At 35.7% G+C, this 21879-nt stretch overlaps 1 protein-coding gene across 1 annotated transcript; it reads left to right on the plus strand.

Annotated features, from left to right (window-relative positions):
• The first annotated feature begins 1554 nt into the window (after window positions 1-1554).
• On the plus strand, window positions 1555-20618 carry LOC143391154 (NXPE family member 1-like). Its single transcript, XM_076843745.2, has 5 exons — window positions 1555-1653; window positions 11807-12540; window positions 15267-15328; window positions 19493-19705; window positions 20083-20618. Exons 1-5 carry the CDS (start codon window positions 1555-1557, stop codon window positions 20616-20618), a joined length of 1644 nt encoding a protein of 547 aa, XP_076699860.2.
• Window positions 20619-21879: the final 1261 nt, after the last annotated feature.

Genomic DNA, 21879 nt, shown 5'->3' on the forward strand with positions numbered 1-21879 from the left:
CCTTTTCATGCCTAATTTTATTAATTTGAGTTACTCTCTTCTTTTTGTTTAGTTTGGCTAGGGTTTTACCAATCTTGTTTTTTTTTCTTTCCAAAGAACCAACTCTTAATTTCCTTCCTTGGTAGTTTTTTTTAAATTCTCTAGTTCATTAATTTCTGGTCTGAAATTAATTATTTACTTTCTTCTAATATTTTTGTAAATGGCTTGTTCTTGTTTCTTAGGGCTTTGAAATGAATCATTAGAATGTTTACTTGGAATCTTTCAAATATTTATGTAGGTGCCCCTAGCTACAAAATTTTCTCTTGGAGAAATACACATGAATACAGTTATCTCACAGTAGACAGAGATGACAATAACATAACATTAGAGAAAAGATAGCCTCTTCAACAAATGATGCTGCAAAAACTGAAAATCCATTTGAAGCAAAATTAACTTAAACTCCTATTTCTCACCCTGCACAAAATTCAACTCTAAGTGGATCAACGACTTAAGTCATTAGACCAGAGACCTTGTGTCTAATAGAAGAAAAAATAGGCCTGAATCTACATCATGTCAGTTTAGGAACCAACTTCCTCAATAAGTCCCCTAAAGGGCAAGAAGTAAAATCAAGAATCAATAAATGGAATGGTATCAAGCTAAGAAGCTTCTTCACAGCAAAGGAAATAATCAAGAGTGTGCAGAGCCTACAGAATGGGAGAAAATCTTTGCCACCTGCACCTCAGAGCATTAATCCTCAGAATATCTAAAGAAGAGGTCACTGGGGATGTGATGAGGAAAAGAGAAGGGAGACTCTATATCTCATATCCCAAAAATACCATTTAAAGGTTAAAATGTAACTCTGTTCCATGACCACTTTACAATGGAGATGGTGGGGATGAGCTTCTCTCCTCCCTGTCTCTGCTTCCCACCTTCTCCCCCCTCACTACCTCTTTTCATCTCCTTTTCTTTCCTTTTTCTCATGTAATACATAACCTTGTTAAATCACCTCTTTCCTTTTACACAGAATAATTTGGTACAAAAGGATTTTACACTTCCAAATTTCATATTTGGTGCTCAGCAAAACAAAAGTAACCTGCCCTGCTTACCTGCCCAGTTAACAGGACCAACTTTCTTTAAGGGTGTTTGTAGGTTGTGCTTTGTAACATAAACATATTATTGTGGTCCTTTCAGCTATCCCAAGTCGTCCACTAATTATAAACTGATGAATTAAATTTTCTGCTTCTCATTGCAATGGTGGTCTGTGGAATGGTGGTAAGTGCTCCAAATGAGAAACTGGAATGTGCAATGAGAGAATGTAAGGGAGGCATATGCCTCCCATTTCAGTGTCATGGAAGGAGGAAGCAGCAATCCTAAATAAATCTTGGATAAGAAACAGCCAACAGTTGGGCAAAGGGGTTGGTGCTGTGGGCTGGTTGTTAAGAGAGAGAAAGAAAGTGCTCAGCAAGGGGGGAAAAGTCTCAGGACAAATTGCAGGTGAAAAATAAAACAACGTGTACAGAGTGACTCACTTTTTGTATGATCCTGTCTCATGTTGTCTTTCCTAGGACTCTCATCATGTCTTCAAACGCAATGCTTCAGAAAATGCTGCTGGTGTTGATATTTCTTTTAGTCATCGCCTGGGTAATGTCTATAATTTCTCAAAACTCCACAAAAGTACTAAAAGTTTTCTCTAGTTTGGTTTGAAACCTCCACCTGTGACCTCCATCAACTCAGAACCTGTAACTCAGCCCTTCCCCTTCCCTTCCACTCCAACTCAGCTTTCTTCTCTCCTTTTCTACCTCACTTCAGAGGGACATTGTCTCCATTTTCTCATTTCCCCTTCATCCTCAATGCAATCTAATCAGATTCTACCATCCACATGCCCCAAAATGGCCCTTAAGAAGGTCATAACCTTCCATGTGGCTAAATGAGTACTTATCACCAAATCAGGTGCATACATTTATTGACCATATACTTCCTGTTTGCCATTTTCTTTCTATTTTGTCTACAATTTATTTTTCATGCAAAAGTTATTTTTAATGATATATTTTCCATTGTTATTTCTGAGGTTTTCTGGTTGATTGGTTGTTGTTGTTTTTTTTTTTTTTTTTTTTTTTTGGTTGGTTTTGTTTGTTTGTTGGTTGGTTTGGTTTGTTTTCGTTTGGTTTGGTACTAGGATTTGAACCCAGAGACACTTAACCACTTATCCACATCCCCTACCCTTTTTTATATTTTATTTAGAGATAGGGTCTCACTGAGTTGCTTAGGGCCTTGCTAAGTTACTGAGGCTCACTTTGAACTTGATCCTCCTGCCTCAGCCTCCTGAGCTGCTGGGATTACAGGCATGCACAATCATTCCCAGGTGTTTCTGGTAAATTTTAATCAGAAGATTGCCTGCTACAAGCTTACATAGGAATCTACTCATGTTTTCTTATATTTTTGTTTTGTATAATTTCACTGTTTGATTTTAAACATCTGATTCATTTGAAATTTTCTATGAAATTATATGTGACATTAACCTAATTTTGCTTTTCTCTATGACTATTTATTCTACTCCACTTAGTAACATTAAATTAAACCTCAATGATTTTGAATGCAGCTTCTATAGCATACTAAATTTCTGTATATTATAAAGTCTATTTTGATTCTCTATTCTGTTCCATTGCTTTTTTAATCATATCCCTATCCTCTCCTATTGTACTTACAGAGATTTCAGAAGTATATTTTAATATCTAATAAGGCTCACCCTACCAACATATATCATCCCTGATATCTTATTCCCCATAGTTTTCTGGCTATTCTTATTTATCCTTCAAGTGAACTTTCTCATTGACCTGTCTGATCCAGAAAACTCTTAGGATATTTTTCTTTCATTGGATATATAAATTAACTATATAAGAAACAATAGCTTCATGATGTTTTCTATCTAATAGCATAGTTCCCCATCCAGTTGCTAAATTTGTTTCCTGAATTTTTCTCATGCCAATATTGGACACATGTAAAATGTATAACTGAATATCTCACTGTCATTGTGCAAACATATACTATATCAACTCTTCCAGTTGACCCTCTCTCTGGTTTTGTCTGTATATGTAAAAACTACTGATTTTTATACATTAAATGTATTACTTGACTTTTTGCTAAGTTCTTCTATTGCCTGTAGCTATTTTTCATTCTTACTTTGGAGTTTTCCATAAACTACCCATTGTATCTAGAAAGAAAGACCATTTCACCTCTTCTTTTCCAATTCCAATGACTTATTTGCTTTCCCTCGTCCAGTCACATTAGCAAATACCTCCAGCCCAATGTTAAATAGTAGTAGAACGTGGGCAGTTTACTTATCTCATGTAGGCAATTGAGGGAGAGAGAAGGAATGGAATAAGGTAAAAACAGTTGAATGAACCTGAACTAACTTTCCAATGTACATATATGAATAAACTACAGTGAAACTCACCATTATATATTTCCACAAGACACTACTTAAAAAACATAAATAAATATATCAGTAGAATAGAGAAAAAGAAACGGGGGAGGAAAAAGAGGTAGGGTAAGGGTCAGGACTGGCAGCTGAATTAGAGTAAATCATATTCTATGCATTTATAAGTATGTCAAAATGAAACCTAATGTTATATGTAACAATTATGAACTAATAAAAATCATAAAAAAGAATACTGTTCAATCTCCATATGCTCATAGTGTTTCTGTTATTTTTCTTGCTGTTGATTTCTGGTAGCATTTCATTATAATCTGATAGGATGCATGGGATCATATCAATTTTTAAAATGTATTTTTTAGTTGTAGTTGGACACAATACCTTTATTTTTGTTTATTTATATGTGGTGCTGAGGATCAAACCCAGAGCCTCACATGTGCAAGGCAAGTGCTTTAGCACTGAACCACAACCCCAGCCCCTCATATCAATTTTTTAAAATATTTTTTAAGCTTTACTTTGTGACCTAGAATATGGTCCATTTGGAAAAAAAAAATTCCATGAATTGCTGAGAAGTTAAATTCAGCTGTTTGGAGGTAAAATGTTCTGTAGATGTCTTTTAGATCCACTTGATTTATAACATCATTTAGGTTGGAAATATCTTTATTGAATTTATGTTGTGATGATCTATTGGTGATAAAGATGTGTTGAAGTCGCCCAATATTATTGTGCTGTGGTCTATCTGAGATTTAATGTCATGGAGATTTTTTTTTTATAAAATTGGGTGTGCTGATATTTCGGGCATAAATATTTACTATCATTATATCTTCTTGTTGGATTGTTCCCTTTAAGAGAATGTAGCAAACTACTTTGTCTACTCCAATCAGTTTTTGCTTGAAATATGCTTTGAGAATATCTATTCCTGCTTGTTTTCAGGGACTATTTGTGTGGAATATTTTTTCCCCTCCTTTTACCAGCCTGTGGATGTCTTCGCCTATGAGTCTTTTATATGCATCATGTAGTTGGGTCTTGTTTTTTGATCCATTCTTCTAAAATGTGTCTTTTCATTGGTGAGTCAAAACTGTTCACATTCAGTGTTAGTATGGATATGTGTTTGTGCCATCCTGCCATTTTGATTTTTTGCTATATTTATACTGTCTTGATTCTTGTTTAGTAGATTACTCTTTTACTGATCTTTCTTTATTTGGAACTTTTGGGATTTGTTTTTTAATTCCTCTAGGTGCAGTTTATCTTTGAATATTCTTTAGAGTGCTGGTTTGGTGGTGATGAATTATTTTTCTCCATTCTTTTATTGGAAGGTTTTTTATTTCCCCCTCAAATTTGAAACTAAGCTTTGGTGGGTATAGTAAACATGGAAGGCAGTTGTTTTCTTTTAGATTTTGGAATATCTCATTTTAGTCCCTCTTTGATTTTAGGGTCTGGATTGAGAAATCAGAAGTGAGCCTTATTGGTTTGCCTCTAAGTATGATCTGATGTTTTTCTCTTGCCATCTTTTTCTGTTAGGCATTTTGGATACAATACATCTTGGAGAACTTCTCTTCTGATTAGGTCTGTAGAGGGGCCTGTTTGCCTCCTGTATGTGAATGTCTCTCTCATTTATGATATGGAAAACTTTTCAGTAATGATCTAAATGAAAATGTTCTTAATGCCTTCAGCTTGTATCTCCGTGTTCTCTTCTATCCCAATGATTATCAGGTTTGGTCTCTCAATGTTGTCCCACATTTCTTATATATTCTAATCATATTCTACTATTATTTTTCTTTATTTTACTCTGTGTACTCAAATTCACATATCCTGTCTTCAAGACCTGAGGTTCTGTCTTCAAGAGCCGAAGTTCTCTTTTCTATGCATTATAATCTGATGGCAATGCTTTAAAATTAATTTTTTAATTGATTCATTGATTATCTTTCATTGCTACAGTTCTGACTAGTTTCTTTTTATTTCTTTTTTATTTGTTCTAAATATTTATACATGATGGCAGAATGCATTTTGATTCATTGTACAAAAATGAAACACAATTTTCATTTTTGTGGTTGTACATGATGTAGAGTCACACCTTTTGTGCAATCCTACATATAACGAGGGTAATGATGTCCATCTTATTCCACCATCTTTCCTACCACCATTCCCCCTCACTCCCCTCTATCTAATTCAAATTTCCTTCACTCTTCCCATGCCCACCCCTCCCCATTATGGATCAACATCCATTTATGAGAGAAAACATTTGGCCTTTGGTTTTGTAAGATTGGGTTACTTTGAGTAGCATAATATACTACAGCTCTATCCATTTACTTGAAAATGCCATACTTTTATTCTCTTTTAATGCTGAGTAATATTCCATGTGTATGTATACCACAGTCTCTTTATCCATTTATCAATTGAAGAGTATCTTAGATTGGTTCCATAGTTTATCTATTGTGGACTGAACTGCTCTAAACTTTGAAGTGGCTGTGTCACTGAAGAAAGCTGATTTTAAGTCCTCTGGGTATGGACTGAGGAGTGCGATAGCTGGGTCTAATGGTAGTTCCATTCCCAGTTTTATGAGTAATCTCCATACTGCTTTCTAGAATGGTTGCACCAATTTGCAGTGCCACCAGCAATGTATGATTGTACCTTTTCTCCCACATCAACACCAACACTTATTGTTGCTTATATTCTTGATAACTGCCATTCTGACTGGAGTGAGATAAAAACTTATTTTTGATTTACATTTCTCTAGTTACTAGAGATGTTGGACATTTTCTCATATATTTGTTGAGTGATTGTAAATCTTCTGAGAAGTGTCTGTTCAGTTCCTTATCCTATTTATTTATTGGTTCATTTGCTTTTTGTTGTTAAGTATTTTTTATTTCTTTATATATCCTGGAGATTGGTGCTCTCTCTAGTGTGCATGTGGTAAAGATTTTCTGCCACTCTGTAGGCTCTCTCTTTACATTATTGTTTTCTTTGCTGAGAAGAAACATTTAATTTGAATCCATCCCATTTATTGATTCCTGATTTTATTTCATGTGCTTTAGGTGTCATGTTAAGGAAGGCAGGACCTAATCCAACATGACAAAGATTTGGGCCTACTTCTCTTCTAGTAGGCACAGGATATGGTCTAATTCCAAGGTCCATAATCCACTTTGAGTTTTGTGCATTATGAATTATAAGGGTTTAATTTCATTGTGTTGCATATGGATTTCCAATTTTCCCAGCACCGTTTGTTGAAAAGGCTGTCTTTTCTCCAGTGCATGTTTTTGGCACCTTTGTCTAGTAAACTGTATTTATGTGGGTTTGTCTCTGTGTCCTCTATTCTGTACCATTGGTCCACATGTCTATTTTGGTGCCAAAACGATGCCATTTTTGTTCCTATTGCTCTGTAGTATAGTTTAAGGTCTGGTATAGTGATGCCTCCTGCTTCACTATTCTTGTTAAGGATTGTTTTGGCTATTCTGGGTCTCTTATTTTTCCAAATGAATTTTTATGATTGCTTTTTCTATTTCTATGAGGAATGTTGTTGGGATTTTTCAATATTTTTATTTCTTTATTTGACTAGTCTTTCATTTACTGCATTTGCTCTCCTAATTCACTCCTAAAATCTTCTTTAAGTTCATATAACATTTTAATAATCAGTTTTTCATAATCTTTCTCTGGAATTTCATCCACTTTTGTACCAATGGGATCCTTTGTTGGAGTGATCTGAGTTTTGAGGGAAGCTTTGTTTGACTATTTCCTCGTCTTTTCAGAGGTCCTGGACTTGCACATCAATTAAGATGAATTCCCCTTCCTTCTTTATAAAGAGGTTCTTAAATGTGTAGGATTTTTTTTAATTCTAAGATTTCTATTGGTTTTGGATATATGTGTAGGTATCAGGAATGGGGGCACCAAATATTCCACTCTGGTTAATTCTCCTTGGAGCCTGGTTTTTGTTTTAATAATTTTGTCTCCCCATCAATGAGTGCAAGATATGTTCAGGACCTCTCACATGTTGAACATTAGTCCACGTGATGGTGCCCAACAGATGGGGTAAGATCTTGTGTTGGGAAAGTTTCTCTTTTGCTTTGCTAGATTATTATAATCTCTCAGTGGAATCTTGATGTGTCACAATCACTTTCCACCTCCTCTTAGATCTAGGGGTAGCGAAGAAGAACTGTAATGTCATTAACTGATGTATACAATGATATGTCTGGAGTCCACTTTGATATCTCAAACATTATTGCCAGGTCACTAAGAAGCTATCTTCTCCCTTTGTGATTCTGATGCTGAGAGACTGCTGTAAGATGCTCAACTAGAAATTTGAATAAAGTTCTTATAGTCTAGGATTTCCCCTTTCTTCCACATATGGTTCATGAAAGGGAGAAAATGCTGGTTCTGATTTTAAGTGTTCCATCTTTGTCTTCCAACTGCTGTTGAGTTAACATCATTAAAACAGGAGATTTTTCCTTGATGGCTCATTCTTCCAGGCTTCACTTCAGCTTTCTCTCAAAACCTACCAGCTTTTGTATACTCTCCTTGTACTGCAGATTGTTGTTTCAGTATTTATGCAGAAATATTTTATGGTTTATGACTTTTTTCATTTATTCCACACTCATACTCTTAATATCCTTTCCCACAGGTACATATTTCACACTGTTTATTCCTCAGAGTATTCCAGTTCTTACTGAATATATATATATATATATATATATATATATATATATATATATATATATATATATCGCTTTGAAAGATACATAGTGATAGGATAGTGTGTGGTGTGGTGTTTAATTTATATAGTTCTCATTCAAATTTCCTTCTGAAATCCAATCATATTGCTCTATGTAAATTTAATTCATGATGTATAGTTCATTAGAGATAATATATTTCACTGTATAAATATACAAAATTTAGGTTTTTAATTCTCATAAATGAACTGTATCCATTGCTTTTCCAATATACTTAATAATGTAATAGACATTTTCACATATGTTTTCAATATATACACTTTGTTAATTTTTCTATTAGGTTCACTGATATATATTTTATTCTATTTAGTAATAACTTTTATATTCTGGGTAATAATTTCTGTGTTTAGATGATACATATATTTTACCTCATTTTTTCTGATAGATTTATTCATAATGTCCTTTATCAAAATTTTCATTTTGAAGTAATTGAATAAGTAAATGCTTTTTCTTATATTTTGCACTTTGCAGGGGTTTTTTTTTTTGGGGGGGGGGGAAATGGGTAGAGTACCAGAACACTGAGTCAAATCCCCAGCCCTATTTTGTACTTTATTTAGAGACAGGGTATCACTGAGTTGCTTAGTGCCTTGATCCTGCTGAGGCTGGCTTTGAACTCGAGATCTCCTGCCTCAGGCTCCGGAGCCACTAGGATTACAGCCAGGTACCCTCATGCTCTGCAGCAACTTGTAGTCTTATTTATGAAATACTTGCTAATTTTAAGTCAGAAAGAAACTAAATTTCTTTGTAATGCATTTTTGATCAATGATATCCCTATTTAGTTCTTTTATTCATTTAGACCTTTAGTATGCAGCATGGGATAGAAATTTCCAGATTGTTTTTTTCAATAAACAATTTTCCTGGTACAAATTACTAAATATAATTTTATGATTTCTGATTTCACCACTAACATACTACACCATATATAAGCAGAACTGTTTCTAGGGGAATCTATCCTATTTGATTGTTTTATTTGATATTATATGGACATGACAATTTGTTAGTATAATTTATGCTAGGGTTGGTATTTTTTAAATAGTTCCTAGGTACTTTCAGACTACTATCTTACAAAAAGCTTTAGAGTTAAATAATCAGCTTCCATCTCTCCCACCAAAAAGAATCCTCCTGAAAATTTGAAAGAGTTTCAAAATTATATTTAAGAATAAATATTAGGGTCTTTTTTGTTTTTTTTAATACTTATTTTTCAGTTTTAGTTGGACATAATATGTTTATTTTATTTTTATGTGGTGCTGAGAATTGTACCTTATGCATGCTAGGCAAGCACGCTACCACTTGAGCCACATCCCCAGCCCCAAAATATCAATTTTACATTAATAAGTCTTACATTTCAGAGCTGAACAGCTTTATATTCAGGTCTTTTTAAATATTCTTAAGAGTTTTAAAATGCCTCCATCAAATCAGAACTTATCTCCTATTTCATTTTCTAATAATTATTTTGTATAGGTAAGCACTAATGGTACAAAAAAAATTTATTTTGTTTTCAGCTCCTATCTGATATCTTATTGCCATTAATTTTCAGGCTTAAGATTTCTTTGTGGACAATCACATCTACAGAAAACAAAATAAAAAAGTGATTTTAAAAGTCATCATTAAGCCTCTTCATTTACAATTCTCAAAACTCAATGTTTTGTTTTTGTTGGTTGGTTGGTTGGTTAGTTGGATTCTATTGCTCTGGACCTCTCACATGTTAAACATTAATTCAGGTGATGGTGGCCAACATTCTTGTCTTCTTCCTGACTTTGAATGTTTTTATCTGTACTTATTAAACATCTGTGTTAAATAAATTTTAAAGTGTATTGAATACTTATTTAACAGTGCAATTCCCATCAAATATGTTTGAAAACAATGAAAAAAATCACAAGATTTGTCTTTAATCCATTAAGATATAAACTATACTGAAAGATTTTTTTCCTCCTGGGCCCATCTTTACAATTCTGAATGAATCCATAAGCAATCATGAAAAATATACAAACAAACATACACACAACTCTTTAAACTATGTATGTTTTTACATATATTTATATAAATGTATGCATCTGTGGAGAGAGAATTTCAAGGCCATGTTTATGAGTGTAAACTTTCAGTTTTTCTGTATTGCATTTATCAAGTTTTAGCATAAAGTGTTTCCTCATTATACAAGTTAATAATATTTGTACTGACAAATAAAAATGCCTCAGCCTGTAATTTTTGGAGGTAGACAAAATGGAAAAAATGTTTTCATCATGGTTATATTATTTGTATTTTATAGATTGTATAGCTGCTTTCTATTCCACTTCTCTATCTTGTAATGTGTATACTAAAGTCTTATTTTATTCTTTCATAAAATACAAACATACATGACAGTATTCTTGCTTAGATTTTATATATTTGTGTCTCTCTCTATTTCTTGCTTGGTTTAGCCAAAGGTTTCTCAATTCGCTAAGTTTTCTCAAAGATTGAACTTAGATTTCCTTCATCTTTATTTTAGTTACATATCATTTCTTGGTTTCCAGTCTCTTTTGGTTTACTATGCCACTATGTTACCAATCAACAAGGTTTTACTGATTGAGGATGGGCCACAGAGCAGTCAGGAAAGGATTTTTTGTACTGCTGAGATTTAAGGTATACATATGTTCTTACATGCGAGGCAGTTGACAAACACTGATCTATAACTAGTGTTTTCAACCTTATATGAACACAAGATGTCTGTGAAATGGTTGAAAACCACATACTCCAGGTTTGCACATTTAGTGACTATGGTTCAGTTGGCTTGGACTGCAGCCTGAGAATCCATATTTGAGAAAAGCTTGGCATTTGCTTCTGATTATCAACAAGGTTCAGAAACTGGTGAATTTGAGCACCTCTGGAACACTGTCCAGTGACAACTAAGGTTGTTGGGATTCCTAAATGAGAAGTTAACAGATGTTTATGTGGTTTGGAGAAAAGAAGGAGGTATCCAACAATGTAGAAAGAGGAGAAAGTTTTAGTAAAGTGCAAGACATACAAGAAAGGAAAGTCATCACCAAAAAACAAGAGCAGTTAGTCTTGTCAAAATGGAGTGCACAGGATGAAGTGCAGAACTAGGCAGAAAAGACAGGCCAGAGCATAAAGCCCTGTTAAAATTGGATTTTATCCCAAGAATCATGAGAAGACATCAAAGGGGTTTAAGAAGTAAGTAGAGTTTAGCTTTTGAAGGGCTGATAAACTACAATTTAACTAAAGGGAGAGAAAGCAGGGCTGTCCTCACGAAGCCTGAGAACCACTTCCCAATAGAGGAGGAAACTACAATCCAGGAGAAAAATGGTGGCAGCTGGAACCATGATAAGCTGGGGAGGAAAAGACGGTTAAACATGGGTAAAAGTACACTGAGGAGGAACCAAGAATGATCTATTGGGAGTAGGGTGTATCTGAAAAGGAAGAACAAGTGAACCAGCATCATCTTCTTACTCATATGTATTACTTGAGATATAAATCTAAGATTGAGTATGTTTATTTATACTTGCTAAGGCATTCTCCAAAATATTGATGTAAAATGTAAATGGTTTTATTTTATGCAGAATTATCAGAAAGTTTAAATAATATGGATGATAATAGGTGAGCTCAAATTTACTATAAGTAAAAATTACTGGGAACACATTTAATGAATAGTATGTCTTGTTTGTTATCATTTCAGCTTTGGTCTGCTACAAATGTACCTGTCAGCTTAAATCCCTGGAACATCTCCACAAACTTTTTGTGTTCTGAAAAAAACATGAGCCCTGTAAAGACACTAACAGAAACTGAGCTGGAAATAAGGAAGATCCTGGAAACACTAAACAAGCTGATCCCGCCCAGACCCTTCACCCACATGAACACCACCACCAGTGCCACACACAGCACAGCCACCCTCCTCAACCCTAAAGACACATACTGCAGGGGGGACCAGCTGGACATCCTGCTGGAGGCCAGGGACCACCTGGGACACAGGAAGGAATATGGAGGGGACTTCCTTAGGGCCAGGATGTCCTCCCCAGCCCTGAAGGCAGGCGCCTCAGGAAAGGTGACAGACTTCCACAATGGCACCTACCTTGTCAGCTTCACTCTGTTCTGGGAGGGCCAGGTCTCTCTGTCTCTCCTGCTCATCCACCCCAGTGAAGGGGTGTCGGCTCTCTGGAGGGCAAGGAACCAAGGCTATGATAAAATTATTTTCAAAGGTAAATTTGTTAATGGCACCTCCCAAGTCTTCACTGAATGTGGCCTGACCCTAAACTCTAGCTCTGAACTGTGCACCTACCTGTATGGGAGAGACCAGGAAGCCTTCTACTGCAAGAAGCCTCAACACATGCCCTGTGAGGCCCTAACCTATATGTCCTCCACGAACCGAGAAATTTCTTATCTTTCAGTCAAAGAGAAAAGCCTTTTCCATAAGTGAGTATAATTTTTAATACAATGAGAGCTATTGGGAGTAGGGTCATACATAGCTGTCTCAATATTGATCCTCTCAGATACTTCCTCCACTCAAAGTTACAGTCATATATGTGATGTGATATTTTCATGGCACCCATGTTCATTACTGGACACCATAGTTTCCATTTTGATTGATGAAGTTACAAAAAGATGGTTACACAGGAAGAATTCAATAATATATATGTGTTTACATCTCTGTATTAATAAGGATTGTTACTATAGATATACATTTTTCAAAATACACTCTATGGAAAACTATTTTGCTATGTGTTCATAGATGTTCCACTGGGGAAAAAAGATTCCTTGTAAATATGTAAAAACATCATTTTACTTTATTGTATCCCACAGATTCTGCCTCTTAAATCTTTTTTGTTCATTCCTCTCCATGCCCAGTGCTGCTATCCAAATAGAGACCTCCATTTCCTCATCTGCATGACTGAAATGGGTTTCCACCTTTTTTCCCTTCAATCACCCATCATACCCTCCTTGAACCCATTCTACACTGCAGCCTGAGCAACTTTTCTAAAAGACCATCTCCTAAGGTGCATGGGCTCTCTCTTGTCCAGTGAGGAGATCCACAGAACAGGGTAGAGGGGAGTACAGCCACAGAGTCACTAATCAAGATCTGCAGAGACCAAGTAGGAAGCAGATCTGATTTTACTGCACAGTTACCATGTATATATACCCAGGCATTAGCTTAGCAGATTACAGGCAGCCACCAGTACAATTTCTGGCCAGCTGTTCTTGCAGCAACCAATCAAGGAGTGGGCCATGGAGCAAGCACAGGAACTGCAACACCCAGCCTCACACCCAGGGCTGTGCCTACGGGGTAAGCAGTTTGCCAATGGCACAGGGGAGTGATTTGCCACTCAGATGCCCTTAAGGTATGCCATGTATGCAGTACTCCATGTACTTGTCCCCACACTATGGGTCATCTCTAGCTGATCTCATGATCAGACACGCCTCCGTATATACTGCTGAGGGTGGAGGAGTCCTTCTACCTCTCCACATTGTTACCTGGAAGCCCTGGTTGACCAGCCTCCTCTAACCTCAGTGCACGTTTTCCCTATCAATCTTGGCCACAGCCACACCTGCCCTTCTCCCACTCTTCACAAACCAATGTGCACTCCCTGGTCTCCTTGTTCTCCACTAAGATGGAAACAATTCACTTTGTGGCTTACAATTGACTATCAGGGTTTTCTCATGGGCTTCTCTGAGTATTTGCAAAAAGAAAGTCTTATCACAAAAAAAAAAAGAACTATGAGCAAAACTCTGAGGCATATATCAGTCCCAGAGACTTCTGTTCATTTGCTAATTTTCCAGAAGCCTCAGTCCACTTCCTTTTAACTTTTCATTTTGCCAAAATCTATTCTCTTACCCCTAGAGACTTATTTTCTGTACATGTGGCAACAGTGAAATGCTAGATTCTGAGCAATTCCTTTCTTAGCAGTTTTCAAAGTCAGGCTTAGAAGTTTTTTTTTTTTTCCACAAGCTTTCAAAAATATTTGCTTAGAAGAAATAAGAGTAGACATTGAACATGGAAAACTAACACATATTCCATATGCTAATGCAGTCATCCAAAGGCTTATGCAGCTATCCTGGTCTATAGTGCATGGCTTACTTCTGAACAAATAAAAGCACAGTTGGTTTTCTTTTCTTCCTTTTTGTCTCCAATGGTGCAACTCACCACATCTTTTCCTTCCCATTAACCATCCTCATGGCTGGACCCCACTAAGGATCACTTACCATTTCATGGGATTGGATCTAAAGAAACATCCATAGCATAGAACAGGGTACAACTTATATCTGTTGTGTACATGTTGTACTAGGCACCTGAGTCTTCATCACTCCCTTGACCCCTTCCTGCGGCCTCCGTTTACACATAGTAGTACACAGGAGATAAGCAGTAGGGCTGAAAGTAGGAAGATTCCGGTAGGCTTTCATCAAGTGGAGGAAAGAATCAGTGTACAAATAGAGCGTGCATTTATTTATTCATGCATCAGGTTGGACATTACTTTCTGCCAGTCATATTGATGGATATTTAGGGTACAACAGTGCATACATATGAATGCATTACCTTTCTTCACATGATCCTCATAAAGCACATATTGCAGGACAAACTGAAGGTAAAAGCAGGAAACATGCTTAAGGAGGAAAACAGGGGCTCTGTGATGAGGGGTCTTGGTGCCATGACAAGGAGCCTGGACTCCTTAGGTAAATGATGAGAACCCAATCAAGGGCTTTAAACAATAATGCAGTTACATTTGTCATTGGAAAGTGTGCTCTGGAGGGTGTGTTAAAGAAATTAGGTGGAATAAAACTTAGGTTGGCCAACTAGAGGCTCACAATAATTCAAGAAAAATATTTTATAAACTTGAATGGGTGTTATGGAAGAGGATAAAGAACTTGCAGATTTGATACACATTATGAATCTAAGATTCTAGGACATACTATTGCATATGGCAGATGAGAAGAGCTGCCCCGGACTTCAGGTACTCTCCACAAGATAGAAAGACTTCCAAAACCTAATTTACTTATAATACCCAGTATATGCAAAATTTATAATAAAAATAATAGTTTCAATTATTAAAAAATTAAAAATTATCCTTTACTTCTAAGGAGGTGATTTGTGTGGCCTGCACTGTGTGAAAACACAACAGGTTAATCTATGATCTTATTTTTTGAAGGTCCAAAGTGGGAGTTGAAATTATGAAAGACCTTAAAAATATTGATGTCTCCCATTGCAACAGTAAGTCTGCTTTTTTTCTGTGATAGATATATGTGTAATGTGTCTTATTCAGAGAAAATTTATCAGTGTTAACTCTATTAGCTGTAGATTTCCAGCAACATAATTCATAGTAGGTGTCTGTGATCTCAGTCTTTTGAACATTATAGAAGAAATCAATTCAAGGAAATTAGCTTAAACTTTGTTTATAGCATATTTCTTCTTGACTTACCCTAAAGGGGAAAATATTAGTATCCTACATTCATCTCCTAGAGTCTGAGGAGCTGTGATGGGTACCCATGGCGTCAGAGCAGGAGCACTCTGGCTTTGGTTTCCTCATCTCTGTTGGCATAATTCCAGCTTTTAGTTGGTGTAATTATCAATTTCATATGGATCTTCCATCTTATTAATTGTTTCAATGGCAAATACAAAGCAATGTTACACGTGAAAGAATAATATTTATGCTTATTTATACCTTAGTTTTATTTTTTTATTTTTTAGAAATTGATGGACTTTTCTTTTATTCATATAATTTGTATGTGGTGCTTAGAATTAAACCCAGTGCCTCACACATGCTAGGCAAGTGCTGTACCAAAATATAATTATTTATTTTTATGTGGTGCTGAGGATCAAACCCAGGACCTCGTACTTGTGAGGCAAGTACTGTACTGCTGAGCCACAACTCTAGCCCCATACCTTAGCTTTATAAATAATTGTATATAAAGCCTGTGATTTGTAAACTTGAAAACTCATGATTTATTTCTTATATTTATTCATTTTTCCATACGAGGCATTTTGAGTCAACTAAGTAAAATTAATACATAGTAAGTGTGTGATCTAAAAATGTTTAATCTGGGGCTGGGGTTGTGACTCAGCGCTACAGTGCTCATCTTGCCCGTGCGAGGTCCTGGGTTTGATCCTCAGCACCACATAAAAATAAATAAATAAAATAAAGGTATTGTGTCCAACTACCACTAAAAAATATTTTTAAAAATTTAATCTACCAACTCTGTGAAGAAAGCAAAACGCAGAAGGAGTTATGTTAAAGTTCATATTTGAGTAAGCCCTGAAGAATATCTGTAATCAGAGAATGAGGTGAAAGTGAAATTTCATAAAGATCATGGTAGAATTGTCAGATGTAAGAAAATAATATAAAACATCAGCTAATTTTGAGTACTTTCTACTTGCCTATGTATTTATATGTTGAAATAAAGAGAACTTAGCCTTCCTTGCTAGAAGTTATTTAATTGTCTTTCCTGGATTCTTTAATGTGGTAAGGTGGTTTTTAAAATATTTTTTATTTGTCAATGAACCTTTATTTAATTTATTTATTTATGTATTGTATGTGGTGCTGAGGATTGAACCCCGTGCCTCACAATGCTAGGCCAGCGCTTTGCCACTGAGCCCCAGCCCCAGCCCCAGCCCCAGGTTTTTTTTTTTTATCCATTCATGACCAAAATTATCTGGACCCTGTTGGGCCTAGAAAATAGGAAGAAGCCAAATTATGGAAATTCTCAAAGGCATGCTTTAGATTTCAGTGTTTATTTGGTAAACTTTTGAAAGCTCCATTGATCAACTGAGGAAGAGAGTGGTATGCTCCCCTTTATACTTCAAAAGGCAAATTCACAAGTGAACAAAATAAGCATGAACTACATAAAGAGATTTAAATTGTTACTAAGGGACATAAAATAAAATTTATACATGGAAGAAAGTATGCTGTTTCTGGTTGGGATGAGTTCATATTTAAAGGATATCATTTTTTCTCTGCATTAATTTCTTCTTGCTGCTACAACCAAGTGGCTTTTAATAAAATGAACATATTCTCTTAGTGTTATTCTTCCAACACCCAATATCAGTCTCATCAAATAAGTCAAGATAGAGAAAACCTTTATTCTTTTCTGGAGGTCTATGCAAGAATCTGTTTCTTTGCCTTTTTGGCTTCTAAAACATGCCGTCCTTATTTGTAACTCAAAATTCAAAACAACAACAAGAACAAAAAAAACTAAGATCATCCTTATCAAAACCACAACAATGGGTCAGTTACTCAGGTAACATGTTTCTGGCCTACCTTCTGCCTCCCTCTTTCAATTTAGAGGATCAATGAAATTAGACTGAACCCCTTCCCCTAGATAATCCAGGATTGTCCCCTCTCAGAGTCTATACACTTAGTCAATCTTGAAAATCTTTCTGTTATACAAGGCAACATATTCACAGGTTTGAGGAATTAGGACCTGAATATAATGAGGAACCACAGTCTGCCTACTATAATCTCTAAACAAAAAGGTGAGCAAAATTAACCACAAAATATTGAGCCTATTCTAAAATGAAATTATGTAATAATAATCATAAGGAAATAAACTCTCTGGCATGTAAATATTATACAGGATACACTTTTCAATAATAAGCTCAAAAGCTATCATCTTGAATATGCCAGTATATTACTGGGATGGGGATAACTTGGTAATTGTGGGTGTTGAGTTTTTAGGCTTATGATATTCAAGCATCCATGATACAGTATTATTGAGCTTCCTCCAAGAGCAACTATGTCACAGTAAAAGACCAACATGATTATAGGACTAGGAAAACTACCTTTGGCAAGAAAAATCACAAGGATTTAATAGCTCTTCCAGTTTCATTTTCTAATTCTGCCACCAGCACCGTTTTGTCATTTTGTCCTCAAATTACAAATACATCTATCCATTGATATTCATGGAGGGGGTTGCCTACAGGACCCAACAGGGACATCAAAATTGATACCAAGATGCTTATCCCTTATATATAATGACATGGTACATGGTATAAACTACAACATCTTCCCATATACTTTAAATCATCTCCAGAATACTTATATCACCCAATTCAACATACATATTATATAAATAGTTGCTATGCTATATTGTTTATGGAAAAAAGGAGAGAAAATCTGCATGTGTTTAGCAAGATAAAAAAATTTCCCAAATATTTTCCATCCATGGTGGGTTGAATCCATAGATTCAGAACTCATGGATACAGTGGCTCAACTGTACAGTACTAACATATAAGGAAATACTATTTTGTGGACACAGGCAAACAGAGACTGCAATGCCTATGAGGAGCTAAAGAAGGAAGGTAAAGCAAAGACTGCTGGTAATCCCCCACTATCCATTCTATTCTCTCACTCTAGAAGAGAAACCATTAGTTTAGCTGAACCCCTGGCCACCTTTCCTTGTGGCTAGTTATGGCCACATTACATTTTTTCTAGGAGTAAAAATATGGTAAATTTGTATGTAACACCTTTAAAAGCAAAACAGCTTGCCCTCCTCATCCATTTGACAATTAATTAACACACACACATGGTCTCCTTCCTACTGGCTGAACTATAAAAGGAAGTTCAGTGGTAATGTGCTGACCTAGCATGCAAAGGCTCAGGGTTCCATTCCACACACTGCAAAAAAAAAAACCAAATAAACAACCAATAAAACTAATGAGGCAATGGCTCAGCAGTGGTGCAGCAGCATAGAGCTTGGCAAGGAAGCATGATGTCAGACATCTGAGGACGTTTGTTATAGCATGGCAGAGTTGGTGCTCTGCCACATGGGGTACCTTAGAAGACAGACCATTAAAGAGCCTGCCATTCTAGGAAAACAGGCTGCAATGACTCAGAATATTGGTTTCTGTGGAATATTGCAAATCACCTTTAAAAAGGTTCTATTTAAAAAAAACAACAACATTAAGTCAAGGTAAATATTTTATACTGTTGAAGGTTTTCAAAATATGTGCATGTTATATTTTAAGTCATTTTTAAAACACAGCACACTTCATAGTTCCTTCATTGATGGAACAAATAAAAATGATTCAATAACAAAGACAACAGCTGACAATCCAGTAACACAATTCAGAGTAGAGAACAGAAAAGTCACTATAATATCACATGAATGGCAAAAAAAGACAAGAAAAGAAAGGACATCACAACTTAGGTAACGAACCCAGGTGGGAGAAAATGAATGGGAAGAGTCAGTATGACTCAAAATCTCTCAAAAGAATGAGTAGAAGTGCCTAAAACAAAACTTGTATTCAAAAAAATACCTCTAGTAAGACAGAAGACAAGACTGTAGGGAGAGAGAAAGAAATCAGGAAGGGAAGGACCAAGAAAGGAGGCTGGTGTTCACATGCCTCTACCACCACTCACCACAGGATCTCTGCTCCCAGAGAGTGAAAAGAGCACAGAGAAATGCCAAATTGGAACGAAGATTCCTGTCCCTGGTGGATACACTTTACAAGGAAGGTGGATAACAACATTTTGTAACCAGATTCAACTAGATACAAATAACATCAATGGCTGCTTGAAAGGAAAACTCATTTACTTTCTGGGAGACTCCACAATATGTCAGTGGATCTACTACTTACCCAAAGTAGTAAAAAGTATGTACTTGCTTTATATTCTTTTGGAAGTTCTGGCTGATCATAAAGTACTTTCAGTGAGGTCTCCATCTATTATCACTTGGGCTGGGTTTATTATTATTATTATTTCACTTCGCTTTCTAGAATGCAATCCTAATTTGAAATCTGCTTTATTACCTCTTTCATAAGAAATGTTTTTCCTGTGTATAAACTCCAATGAAAACTTTACATTTTGATTGACTTTTCATGCCTGTGAATTAGTAATTTATTCCAGATGTCAGAATGCTTCTGACAAAACTATATCAGGAAGGTATTGTAAATAACATTGTGAATATTCTTTTAAAATGAACTAATATTACTTTTTAGTTAATATCTGTTTTGTTTTGTTTTTTAATCAGCACTGAAATATTTTGATCTTCATGAAACCGGATCTTTTCCGAAGCGTTTGCTTCTGGATGCTGGAAGACATACTCAAATTCAATGGAAAAAACATGGCTTTCCTATTATCACTCATAATCTCTACTCTGTGACAGATGAAGCTTACATCCCTCGAGAAATTGACCTAATATCAGGGGATAAAAACACAGCCATTGCGATAACCTTTGGCCACCACTTCAGACCCTTCCCCATTGACCTTTTCATTCGCAGGGCCATCAGTGTTCGAAAAGCTATTGAACGACTATTCCTAAGAAGCCCAGACACTAAGGTGATCATTAAGACAGAAAATATCAGGGAGATGCACGTAGAAACAGAGTGGTTTGGAGACTTCCATGGTTATATTCAGTATCTTATCCTGAATGACATTTTCAAAGACCTCAATGTGGGTGTCATTGATGCCTGGGACATGACCATTGCATATGGCACCAATAATCTCCACCCACCTGATCATGTGATTCGAACTCAGATTAACATGTTCTTAAACTACATTTGCTAAAGCATAAGTATAAAAAAATTACTAAATACCAATTTTTACTCCCCTTGTGTCGATGAAATTTTATTCATTTTAAGTATTAAGAAAATCAAATTTAAAAGAATACCCATGGGATTATTTGTGGGACACTTACTGACAATAAGAATGGAGATGAGATGCAAATCCCAGAATGTGAGATGTAAGGAATGATCATATCATGCCTGGAGCTTGTCTGTGTGTAAATAATAAATATTTTAGGCATGGTTGAATATGATTTCTCTTACTCATGGCTGAACAGAGAGTAAAAGGGAATAAACATGTAATTGTCATGATGTTCTAAAACTGTCACCTAACTTTCTCTGTAAATGCATAGTGAGTAAATATTTTGGAATCTGCAGGCTATCCTGCCTCTGTCACAACTGCTCCACTCTGCACTGCAGTACAAAAGCAGCCGCGGACAACGTGTAAAGTGAGTGGGTTATATTTTAATAAAACTTTAAGAATGGACAAGGAAACTTGTATTTCATATAATTGATGCATCAGGAAATAGTATTCTTCTTTTGATTCCCCCTCCACCCCAATTATTTAAACACTCAAAAAACATTTATAGATCATAGCTTCACCAAAAATGTAGTGAATATATTTAGCCCCTGGGCCTACTTGATGGGGCCTGATTTAAAACAAACAAATTGGTAGAATTGATCAAAAATTCCTCCAAAGGTAAGGGGAAAACTAGTACAAACTACAAATAGAAAAAAATTCCCATAAGTTGAGAAAATTGATCTAATAGAAAACTATAAGCAACATCACTTTCTGAGTGAAGCACAGCAAACATTCCTTACCAAGTCAGATATCAGAGCTGAGGACTTCTCACTAGCTCTATCTACCTGTGAACTGCAGTACACCTCAGAAAGGAACAGACTCACTGCTCCCATTTCATCATTCCCTTAGGAAAAACAAAAAGCCTAGGTAGAAGAATTTAGAATGAGGGGCACCACAAGCTCAATATACAAAACCTAACAACTTCTCTTACAGTATAAATAGATACTAGATAAGAATTAAAATTGTATGGAATCTCTGTGTACATATTGTGCATATCTTTCATTGAATTTAATCCTACATTTTGTAACTTTTTATAGTTCTACTATTGTATTTTTGTAACACATTTTATTTTTACAAATATGCACAAATCTTCAAAGTGCAGCTCACTAAATTATCAAAACTAAATACCTGGGTTACCCAGTGGTTTGGATTAAATGCAACAGAAGATATGCGAGAACACAAC

Source organism: Callospermophilus lateralis, chromosome 2 (assembly GCF_048772815.1).
Source record: "Callospermophilus lateralis isolate mCalLat2 chromosome 2, mCalLat2.hap1, whole genome shotgun sequence".
Classification (NCBI taxonomy): domain Eukaryota; kingdom Metazoa; phylum Chordata; class Mammalia; order Rodentia; family Sciuridae; genus Callospermophilus; species Callospermophilus lateralis.